Raw genomic sequence first — 12,591 nt, 5'->3', positions numbered from 1 at the left:
AAGGTTTTAATGAATAGCTAAATTTATGTTTCTAAATGATTTTGCCCTTTACTGTGTATTTTTGGACACACACAACTGTGTAACCTTGCAATACATAACTGCATTATAGATTACTACTCTGTTCAGTTTGTTTAAAAAGGGAAGCTGCTTTTATTAATTCAGTCTCGGAGCTTTGTATAATTTTGTTTCCCAACAGAACCGTAATATGCGATAAGAATAATATCACTGCACAGGGCTTCCAGGACATAGCAGTGGCATTGGAAAAGTAAGTTTAAAGGAAGATAACTGATGCGAGAGGAAATCAAGAAATATCTCCTAACAGTCCTGGGCAGCTGCAATTCACCTGGGAGACAATGGGATTTAAGGATGCTCAGCACCTCTCATTTTTGGGCCTGTTGGGACTAAATCTAAAGTAAAGCTTGTGAATTCACACTGAGCTCAAAAGGGAGAGAAATGGCTCTTTCATTCCTTCTTCCATGCTCCAGTGGTAGGCACTATGTAATAATGTTAAAAATGTGGAGGGGGTTGTATAAACTCTTTTCTCGCCATTGATCTGTGTTCTTAGCAGTCATAACTTGTGCTTTAAAAGCAATTAGTTGTCTGAATGAAACTCTGTGTCCAGTAGCCATCACCATAAAATCAGCATTTTGGTCTGTGTAGTAAAAGCTAATAATGAGGGTCTCGGGAACTGCAGTTGTTCATTATAATCCCTATGAAGGTGTGTAATTTTGGGATCATTGAGATCACTGATGCAGTGGCATCTGTTAGCAACGACAGGCTGAATCACTTTGATCTATATCCATCTCTGTCACTTTTCTGTATGTGATTATTATGTTTTTCAGAGAAAAATGCAGATTTTAAATTAAGCAGTGTTTGGAGTTGTTTTCATATAGACAGGGGAACAAAGAGTTTCTTTTGAAGGTGAAGATAATAGACAATTACTAGTCTCCAGACAGGATGTCTGGCAAAAATGTACAGCTATTTGAGGTAGTATCTTAATCCTCTGTAGAATCATAACTCTTGCAGTTCATCAACCAGATTGCTGTTATTGGTATAGGATGCATTCATTTCCCTCAGTTGTTTCAGTTTGTGCTCCATTTCAAAATGGAATCAGTTGTACTGATGGAGGAAATTCATAGGAATGGTCTATAATTAAGAAAGTAATTTTGGAGTGATTCCAGCGATATTAGTGAATAATTAACAGAACTTGGAAAGGCCATTTATCAGCTTGCCAGACCTTTCTTCTTTATAGAGCAGCAACATGCATTTACAGGAGAAGTCTGATAGGAAAAATATGTAATATTTTCTGGTTAACATCAGGTGCTTTTTCCCTTCAGATATGCTCAAGTAAATAAACAGAAGCGGGATCTTAAAGCAAGAGGAAATGAACTAGACAGGAAAAATAAACAGGGCAGATAGCGTACCCTTGCTTTTTATAGAGGTTACATCTCATTTACTTAGCGTGGAAGCTTAGGTCATCATCTGTCATCTCTAATGTTTTAATATCACAGACAGTATCACAACCCAACTCATGAACAGTGAAGCTTGAAACTCTGAAGACTGGGATTTCTGTCAATGTTTGCTGAAAACAATTAGCCTTTAAACAAATCCATCTCAAAGACATATTGGGAACATCTTACTCCATATGTTTCACAGAAATACAAGAGACATTGCTAGTTTTCTCAGAGAAGATAAATGCCACCCTTAACAGAATGTATTGTAAAAATATTAGATATTTTTAAAAATGTTGTTGAGACTATATTTTTGTATCCCTACACTGGCAAAGTCATGCTTCTGTAGTACCATGCGTCTGCATGAGATATGGAGGGAAAGCAACATATAACACATGCATTTTTAAAACATCAAAATTACATATATTTCCCCCTTTTATGTGAAGGTCCTGTGAAAATTATATTTCTGCTATGCAATTCTGTAGGCTCAATCAAAAGAAATTCAGAAAGGATACCATTGTCTGTTAAGTTTTATATAAAATGTTGAGTAATTTCTATAGAATTCGATTAAGGCCCTGGTTCAATAAAGCACTTAAGAATGTAGTTGTTTATCCCCATTCAACAAGGCCCATACTTGCATTCCATTGGCTTTAATGGAACTTAAGCATTGGCTTGTGTGCTTTGCTGAATCGGAGCCTAAATTTCTGTAGAACTCTATGGTACTCAGTTTTATAGGACTTTCCATAAGAACTTACAATAGAAATATCTCAACTTCCAAGCCTAATATTGCAGGATGAGAAGCAAGTGCTGTGCGTACCCTGGGGAGCTGGAACTCTTCCCTTGCCTGTGGTATCAAGTTCAGATCACAAGACTGGAAGTGTAAACTAACCATAAACCTATTCCTGTTAGAGCAGAGTAAACAGTGAAGATGTTAAACTGTTACTGCAGTATTGCAGTATGGGGCAGGAGTCCTGGAGAAAACATAGCATATGACGATATCATGTAAGATTATTGTAATGTGTGATACAGAGGGGCAGAGATCAGGTTCTATGGGCATCCTTCACTTCAGCATTTCTTGGCCTTTGAGTGCTTCTCTTTAAACCTATATTAAAAGAATTGTTTACGTTTTGTTGGTAGGGCGCGTAATAATACACTGGATAAGCAAAGCAACACATGTTTTAAACCTGGAACTGGACTTTATTGGATTAATGAGTTATTATGGAAATCTGTTCTTGTTGTTAGAGAAAAATGGAGCTTTAAGAAGGAAAATAAGCATGAAGCGATGTTTGAGACTTCAAAGGAAGCCAAGAAAAGAAAAGTAGAGTGTGAGGATAAATATTGGTTGGTCTGATGATCAAAGTTTCATGCAGGCTTTAAATTCTTTTTTTCCCCTAGAGATAAATTCAGAGATGAAAATAAATTAACATTCCAGAACAATTTTGTGTGTCAGGAAATAAATGGATTATAGAATTTTTCATAGGATGCTGTTCATCTAAAGTTTTAGCTTCATGATTATGCCCATGGAGTCTCCTTGTGCTTCATATCTTTTTCTTGTCCAGGTGGCTCAAGCCTTTGCTTATTGATTGTAGCATATGAGCTAGTAATTATAGACTGCACTGAACATGCTATATTAAAGGACAAACAGCTGCTCGAAATCCACATGGTTTTTAAAAAAAAGACAGTTTTTTCCCCTGCCAGGTACTTTCACCTGTCAGGCAATCGAGAGCTTCCATAGCAACTATCCATCTTGAGCTCTGTTATCTCTGACATTTAAAAATAGTTCATCCTGATGGAGGGCCAGTTATTGACTATTCTATAGCACATGGAGACACACAAGCTTTTGTGGTATGGACAATTCTTTTGAAAGATAAGATAATAAAATGTAGGAAATAAATTATATAAAATACTACTGAGTTGTGGTTGATGCTGGATACATTTTGGCAATTGCTATTAAAGAAAAATGCAGCAATTTAGTTGTAGCTCAAGTAGCTACATATATAGTAATCGTGAATTTCAAAGCTGTTTGTAGAATTCTCTCTTTCTTTCTGATTATCTCCAGTCAATGGGAGCTGATAATTCCTGATCTTTCTTGTAAGTAGAAAAAAGGTAACCTAACCCCTGTAGGGAAAGTTTTTTCAAAAACATAAATGGCAGCGTAGTCATCCAACTCCCATTGAAAGTCCATATCTTTCCCTAGTGTATAAATATCTTTATATCTCTAATTAGATATAGGAGGAAAATTTTCAAAGGCATAAAAGGAAGTTAAGTGCCCAGCTCCCATTGACTTTCAGAGGCAGTTAGATACCTAACTGCCCTTTGTGTCTTTGAAAATCTCCCCCTATATCTAACTAGAAAGAAGAGTAAGGTTCCATTCCTGCAAATATGCATGTGCTTGACTTTAGTGTGGCTACTCATGAAAGTAAAGTTACAGACATGTGCATGTGTTTGCAAAATCAGGGACAAAATTATTGGCAAAAAAACTAGGAGCTGACTCTATCTGCTACTTTACTCCTTATAATTATATGTAGTAATTAGCTTACCATCTCTCATTATAGTAAAGATTTGTTTTTTTTGTTTTGTTTTAGGAATTATACTTTAAGGTTCATGCCAATACCTATGAATGATGCTTCTCAAGCACTTAAAACAAATCCTGAAAAAACAGAAGAGGCGCTGCAAAAGGTATTGCATATACAATTCACTCTCAGAAAAAATGAGTAATAACTTCAAGTGGTTGTGAATTCATGCTTGGCTGAGTAAGAATTCTTTGCTAGATTCATTGAGTATTTCATTTACATGGACACATATGAACACTTGGACAGGTTATGGTAATCAAGAATCATAATTGCATGGAAGACTCTGTCTTCAAAAAGATTCATTTGAACTGAGAGACATAGAATGCAATGGCTTAATAACAGAACCACAAAATAAGGAAATACTGATTAAACAGTAAGTGTGTGTGTGTTTGTGTGCATGCGTATGTGGTTAGAAATTGGCGTGTGTGCGCGTTTCTATGAATTTAGATGGTTATGTGCATTTTATTGCTGTTGAAGCATGGAGAGTGCTCAGCACAGTACAAGACACAAAAGATTGAGAGAGGCTGTTGTGGAATGTAAACTCGTTTTTCATTTAATGGGTAGATATCAGCAATTTACTTGATGTGTTCATGTTACATATACACAACACACACATACACACCATCATCATCAAAAATTAATTTAACTGAAGTGATCTTTTGGATAAGGACTATGTTGGCAAAAAATTGTCTGTAGCTGTCCAAATCTCACGGATTATAGAACTCCCAACTGGGTTTTAACACAGTCAGTCATGCAAGCTCTAAAGGAGTCATCTTGTCTATCAGGAAAAAAACATGGTCTGCAACTTTTTAATAAGGGTGGGGGCATAAAAACTCTCAAAGCTGTGATTAAGTAACATAAGTATGTGATCCTTATGAGCCAAAAAGCTTGCAGTGAAGTGACCTTCAAAAGGAAAAATACCGCTTTTTTCCTTTATGATGTACATGGAGGTCTGAATTCTGCTTTTTTAAAACCTGAAGCTTATGGGCTTTATATCCCTTATATTAGACAGATTATAATATTTTTATAACAGTGGATATTCCTTTTATCAGGAGAAAGAGAGATCTTTTTAAAATCTAATTAAGCTCTTGGCCTCAATGTTATCTTGTGGCAATAAGTTGTACGGCTTACTTATGCACTGTATATAAAGTATTTTCTTTTCTCAGTTAACCATTTGTTCACAGGGTATACAAGACCTCAGTTTGTTAGATTTCTTTTGTTAATAAACAACTTTTCAGGCTTTTTTTTATACATCATGAAGAAACAAAAATGTACAGTCATCTTTAAAGTAGATCTGGGTGAAATTTTTTAGGTCAATAGTTTATTTGTTGAAAAATACAGTTTTGGTGGATCCAAAATTATTTGCAAATTTGACATGAATTCAGTGAATAGTTTTGGCCCAAATGTTTTTTGGGGGGGACTTAGATGCCATCCACAAAACAAAGGTGGTGGTGGTGGTGGCCAATTTATAAGTTTTAGCCCAGTGATTAGAGCTCTCACCTGAGATACGGGAGATCCAGGTTCAGTTGCCACTTGTGTCTTATGTGAAGAAGGGATTTGAACTTGAGTCTCCACCATTGCAGGAGAGTTCCCAAGTCACTGAGTGGGGCTCTCCCAATCTCCTGTTGAAGCTATTTCACTTCGTATAAATAATTAGTTGTTGAAGCAGGGACTTGAACATGGGTTTCCCACCACCAGGCTACAGTCATTTTGCTCTTTTTTCCCCTGGCCCAATGCCTATTTGTGGTCATTCATAGTGGAATTTTGTTTCTTCAAATATGAACTTTTTTTTTCAGAACTGACAGTGAATTGAAAAATTAGTTATTGCCCCATCTCTACTTTAAAATATCCATTATCCTTTAAGTTGTCGTTTGAGCCTTTCACAGTAGATTGAGTAGTTGTAAAAGAAATGTGTATAGTATCTTGTATGCTTCTAATTTCTAGTATAGATCATCATGGTGTTAAAGACAATGTTTTAAAGAGAGAGAAAAATGATAGTTCATCCCTTTTAGACAACTTTCAAACATTAAATGTATAAAAATGAATAATTGGCCATATCAAGAAGACTTCATCGACAAAATGGGTAAAGAGAACACCAAGGCAAATTTTACAACTTATAGATGTTGTGAAGCAAACACCTAAAATGGGACTGACACGGGTTGGATCACAGAAACCCCTTGGAACTGCCATCTGATGTGTTGAGACTACCTCTGAGCCCATTTTCCCTGCCAGCTTGGGACTCCAGAACCTTGCCTTGTTTGAGGCATACACGCTTGCCTGTTGCAAACACAGACCCAGGTCTGAACCACGTCACCTAAAAGCTGCAGGCTTAACTGAAAACAGCTTAAGAAGTGTTCCTGTCTCCAATGCTCAGATGCCCAGCTCCCAATGGGGTCCAAACCCCAAATAAATTCATTTTACCCTGTATAAAGCTTATAGAGGATAAACTCATAAATGGTTCACCCTCTGTAACACTGATAGAGATATGCACAGCTGTTTGGGCCTCCCCCCCACACCCCAGGTATTAATACATACTCTGAGTTAATTAATAAGTAAAAAGTTATTTTATTAAATACAAAAAATAGGATTTAAGTGGTTCCAAGTAACAGACAGAACAACACCAAATTGTAAATTACCAAACAAAATAAAATAAAACACACAAGTCTGAACCTAATACAGTAAGACAATGATTACAGATGACATCTCACCCTCAGAGATGTTCCAGTAAGCTTTTTTACAGACTAACCTCCTCCTAGTCTGGGTCCAGCAATCACTCACCCATCCTTGGTTACTGTTCTTTGATCCAGTTTCTTTCAGGTATCCTTTGGGGGTGGAGAGGCTATCTCTTGAGCCAACTGAAGACAAAATTGAGGGTTTCCAGGGGCTTAAATAGACTTTCTCTGGTGGATAGTCCCCCTTCCTCCCCCTTTGTAGAATCCCAGCTACAAGATGCAATTTTGGAGTCACATGGGCAAGTCACATGTCCAGGCATGACTCAGAACTTACAGGTGGCAGCCATTGTTCACATGCTACCTTGAATGTCCTCAGGTAGACTTCTTATGTGGATTGGAGTCTTCCAAGATCCATAGTCCATTAAGTGTTTCTTGATGGGGCACTTAACTTGCAAATTCCTTTCTTTAGAGGCTGACCAAATGCCTTACTAAGGCTACTTAAAATCAAACAAGTCCACAGCCAATATTCATAACTTTGAATACAAAAATGATACATGCATACAAATAGGATGAATATATCCAGTAGATCATAACCTTTGCAGAGATATGTTACATGGTATATCTAGCATAAAACATATTCCAGTTATGTCATATATACATTTATAAGCATATTTCCATAAAGCATTATGGGGTGCACCATCACAGGGACATTTTAGTGCACCAATAATTAAGGTCCAAATAGATACTTCAATGTTCTGTTGCTTTGTTTTTTTAAACAAAAAAATGTTCATGCACCAGGATGCTTGATAGAAATTTTGTAACTTGAAATCAATGACTTTTATACAATATTGTAAAGCAGGAGTTTATCATGGCACAGCTGAGAGCCCTAGTTATGGTAGCATAAAAGTGCTGCCATAAAAAGATGTACCTATATAAGCAGTATTTTTTTTATTTTTCTGCAAGTTTATTTGTTCACACTTTTCCCAATGGCTTTTTTTAGGTTTATCTCTGTGATATGAAAATATGTTGTCACTTTGTTTCCTAGTTGCAGAGGACTACATAGAATATTTAAATATCGCATGGAAAAATGTTAGGTATATATTGAGGTGGATAAAGGGTTAAGTGTTTTATTACTCCTCTACCCCGATATAACGCTGTCCTCGGGAGCCAAAAAATCTTACTGCGTTATAGGTGAAACTGCGTTATGTCGAACTTGCTTTGATCCACCGGAGCGTGCAGCCCTGCCCACCGGAGCGCTGCTTTACGCGTTATATTCGGATTTGTGTTATATCGGGGTAGAGGTGTATTTGTTTATTTGCTCCTAATAGCTTTTAATTTTATAACTCTTCAAGGCCCCCAAATCAGCAACATACTTAAGCACATGCCTAGCTTTAAATTAGTGAACAATCCCATTTGAAATCAGTGGGACTACTCACATGCTTAACTACCTTTCTGAATCAGCACCTAGATAGTAAAAGTTCACTTGAAAGAGAGAAATAAGTCAGAAATCATTACATAGTTGTAGCCTGAGCCTTGCAAGTGAGAGAATGTTTCCATACATGCTGTTCAGTGCTGAGCCCTATGGAATAAAGTTTAAGTCCTATGAGCAAGATTGTATTAAAAGGCAATTATTTCTCTTATCCTGTTTTTTTTAATGTACTGACACTATTGAAAATGAAAGATGGGGAGAGTAGAAGCAGGATCCTAATCTGACTTTTACTTTTAGATAGAAAACTACTTGCTTCGTAATCATGAGACCAGAAAATACCTACAGGAGCAGGCATACAGGTTGCAGCAGGGCATCGTCACCAGCACCACACAACAGGTGAGACCCTTGTGCTTTGCTGAGAGCTCTTCCAGTGTTAAGCAGCTGCCTCAGGGCCAAATTGTTCTATTTACACCAGCGTAACTGAAAAGCATTTGGCTTTTACAGCCTGGTTGGTTTTCAAAAAGGTTGTCATTGCCAAATTCTGTATTATGGACGCTGCAGAAAAAACATGTTTTTGCAGAAGCACTTACGTACTACACGGACACATGCTGTGCAAAAACCTAAATTGAGCGTGCGAGAGAGAGTGAGTGTCACATTCTCTGCTGTGCCTCCAGGAGGTGCAGCACAGAAGGTTCAGCTTAGGGGAAGTGAGGAAAAGGGTGACTTTAAGCTCCCTTTGTGCCCTCCAGGTTCTGGGCTACTGCATGGGCTAAAAAGGCCCAGGTGGAACTTAGGAAGTTATGAGTGGTGCTCTAGTGCAACAGAAGCAAGGGTGGCTTTGATGGCAAGTGCTATAATTCTGGCACCTCCCACCGTGGCATACCTCCTACACTAGAGTTTGCAGGAGGACCAGCAAAGGGGGTGTAGGGTGATCCTTGGCAGCCCAACACAGTGCCTACCCCCAGGCAAGTCTTTCCTGGCTTCTGATACGCTGTTTACATCCCCGATACACCACCAGAGCAGGGTGGCAGAAACTGAATGTGACAAAATGTTGTTTACTTTGAAATGGTCTAAGCTGCTTGGTATTCCAGTGAAACTCCAAAGCAAATGGAAGAGCAGAGCAGCATAGAGGAAAGGGGGGTGGAGAGGCACTTGTTCTAATCCTTAGTGAAATCAATAAAACGATTGCCTCTCCTTACGTTCTCTTTACAATCTTTTTCTGACTTTTGATTCTGACTTTTTTCTTCTCCCTCCATTATGTGACAAAGCAGATGTGACAACATTGTATTATTAGAGCCTGAAACAATTTTCCACTCTCTTGACAGAGAAAATGATGCACAAGGATGTACTGGTATTAAAAATTGCAAAGGCAATGCCTTTTTATTTTATTTTATTTTAGTTGTCATTCATCTATTCCATTACCATTTTTTTCATGTAAATAATTTCCTGTGACATTGTTTAGATCTTTTTACAACTTAATCGTTTACCTTTTTTTCTCTGGAATAAAAGCGCACACACTCTTCAATATATATATATATAAATGTGTGTAACTACAGAACCTCTAGGAAGTTCATTTTCACTATTTTTATGCTATATATAAATTACTTCTCTGTGGTATGTGATCAGGAGTAAATCATCTAGTTTGTCCTGTGTCACTGCATGATTATTCCCCTAGTATATTCTCTGTTGATTGTCTAGTCCAGTTTTTAAATTATCCAAGCAGTGGAACTTCCCCCCAATCTAACAGTTATTTAGTTGTTTGTAAAGCCCTTTGAAGAGGAGAAGCACTATAGAGCAGCTAAGAAGGAAGGTGCTGCGGACACACTGTTGTACTAGTTGTAGATTCAACATTTTTCAAACTGCAAATATTACATGATCATGCATGTACTTGGTAGGGGTTTCAACATGTTAGATAATAGCCAATTTTAATGAATTCACTTAAACTCTCTGTATTGCCCATGTACTTTTATAAGTGCTTCCTGGCCCCACCCCCAATTCCTTTAGTCACAAGTGATTGTTAAACAGAACACGTCGTCGCTCGTGCCTGCCAGGCATATTGGTCTGTCTTGCGCATCTCATAAAGGCACACCTACACTACCTTCCCACTCTGTGCCTGGAATATTTTGTATTGAAAACAAGTATTGAGCATGTGATACAAATACATATTGAAAGCTTGATATAGTGCATTGTGAAAGATCTGGTGCAGCTTTCTGCTTTGGTAGCCATAGATCCCAAATGAGTATTCTTTGTGACTGAAAATCTCTAGTTTGCTAAAGAAATTCCCAATGCTTACACAGTAATGTTTTGTTCAGACAATAGAAATCATTGCTTTGTTTGAATTGGTTGTGCGGGGAGCTTAGTGTTACTGTCCAAGTTCTTGGAACAATTCAGTTTTAAGGTCGGTCAGTAAGTTTTTATGCCGTGCCGAAAAACAAAACAACCCCACCCCAACCCTAAAAAGATAACTTACAGCTGTGGGGAAAAACAAAATTAATAATAATAAACAATTAATAAAGAATATGGCAGTGGTTTGTGTTTTTACTATAGTAAGAAATATATGTAAATTTTTTAAACCAGGAACATATGTGTACACACAGACTCCGATCATGCATTTCTAGAGCTTTTGCATCCCAACAGCAATTCCCACCATGTTAATTTTGATTTGGAATCTGGGCTGAATCCTACAAAGACCGATATTTAACTTTTTGTTTGTTCAGCATCATTTCTTTGCAATTTAACCCCTTGTCTATTTTTATATCTGCTATTTCCTCTTCATTTTTTTCTTTTGTTCTGAGTAGATGATTGACAGAATATGTGTTAAAGTGCAAGATCATCTCAACTCCTTAAGAAATTGTGGTGTGGATGCGGTACAGGAAGACCTGAAATCTGCAGAAAGGCTTATGCGGGATGCTAAGAACTCCAAAACAGTAAGCCCTTCTGAGCATTTAATAGTTGGTTACGCTGAGGAGGCTAGTATAAAAAGTGTTATAAAAGAACTATAACCCTGATTCAGCAAAGCACTTAAGTACATACAAAGTCCCTCTCTTTTTCCAGGGCCTATAATAATGTATCACATAAGAGTGTTTTTCAGATTACCTGAACTGGTTATTGTTTAAAAAATGAACTTTTAATATTGAAATGAATGTAGTCATTTCCATCAGTTTGTTCAGGTTTGAAGGTAGTTGGATGAAAGCTAACTTTAAAAGTTGTAATATCTATCCTACAGCTATTACCAAATCTGTACCATCTCGGTGGAGCTTCTTGGGCTGGAGTGAATGGCTCATTATCCAATCCGATACAGGAGACACTGGAATCCATGGCTGGGGAAGTCACGAGAGTTGTGGATGAACAACTTAAGGTCTGCATATATGTTTTTTTCTAATATACCTTGCATATACAAATGATAACTAAACAGAGGTGTGCAATTGCATCAAGATTTTCCATTGCTATTGTGAACAAAAAACTATATCTCAAGCACGTTATGAGAACTAGAAAACCCATCAAACTTCAGTTGTATTCTTGATGTTAGTTTTGGAATATGATGTGCTTATTGCCTGGGTGGCTAATCACTAAGACAATTTTCTTAGTAAGAAGTACAAAATTAACTTAAATGTTTGGCACAGAAAGAAAAGGAGGAGGGATACACCACCTTGTATCAAGCCAGTTATTGGCACCTCCACCCTGTCTTGTGGTTTTGCCAGAGGAGGGCAACTTTTAGGTTGCAGCTGAGACTGCAGGAGAGTTATGCTGAATGAGTGAATCTCCCAGGCACCCTAGAAGGTCCCTAGCAACTTTATAGGATGTACTTGCCAGTCCGGGTGCCCCCAATGGAGCGGAAGTTGTGAGCAGCATATGCTGTGAAGACTCCGCTGCTGGGGAAGGTCTATCAGCAGAAACTTGGTCTGTAAATCAGTCCCACCAATTTCACTTCTGTCTTTTGGCTTGCATGTCTTTACCACAAGGCATCCTTTTAGGAGCGACTAGTTAGTTGCTGTCCATCTTTTCAAGGGGATCCTTTTAAATGTTCTTACCAAATCTACAATTCTTCAAATGGGAATTAATCCCTAACGATCTGCAGTCAGAGCTTCCCACCTGCTTAATCATTTGGAACTATACACTAGGTCCTGTGATATAGTTAAAGGAGCTGAGGAAGAGATGTGCATCCCACATAGTTCAGATGTTAAAAAAAGAGATCTGCATTAGGTCCAGCAAAGGGGCAAGATGGAAGATTTTTGCAATTCTGTGAAGGAACATTTGAAAAGTATAAGAATGTTGTTGGGGAGGGGGCGGGATTAACCATTCATACCATACTCCTGTTCACCAGTAAGCAGCCAAGCTATGTTTGACTATATTTAAATTTATCAAAGAATCTGAAAATGCAGATTAGACTTCTGAGACAAAAATAAAATGCTTTAGTCAGTGGGAATGTAATGAAGAACCGTAATAATAGCACATTACTAATTACT

At 37.6% G+C, this 12,591-nt stretch overlaps 1 protein-coding gene across 3 annotated transcripts in view; it reads left to right on the top strand.

The window, feature by feature from the left end:
• Positions 1–12,591, top strand: part of CARMIL1 (capping protein regulator and myosin 1 linker 1) — a 274,371-nt gene that overhangs the window by 193,242 nt on the left and 68,538 nt on the right. For all 3 annotated transcript variants that reach the window (XM_054017434.1, XM_054017433.1, XM_054017435.1), the window contains exons 22-26: positions 197–265; positions 4,037–4,130; positions 8,423–8,521; positions 10,924–11,052; positions 11,352–11,483. In XM_054017434.1, the coding sequence (XP_053873409.1) occupies positions 197–265; positions 4,037–4,130; positions 8,423–8,521; positions 10,924–11,052; positions 11,352–11,483 (523 nt within the window). The remainder of the gene's footprint in view (positions 1–196; positions 266–4,036; positions 4,131–8,422; positions 8,522–10,923; positions 11,053–11,351; positions 11,484–12,591) is intronic.

This window comes from Malaclemys terrapin, chromosome 2 (assembly GCF_027887155.1).
Source record: "Malaclemys terrapin pileata isolate rMalTer1 chromosome 2, rMalTer1.hap1, whole genome shotgun sequence".
Taxonomy (NCBI): Eukaryota; Metazoa; Chordata; order Testudines; family Emydidae; genus Malaclemys; species Malaclemys terrapin.
Note: the sequence above shows the minus strand (reverse complement) of the source record. Positions and strands in the feature narration are given on the sequence as shown.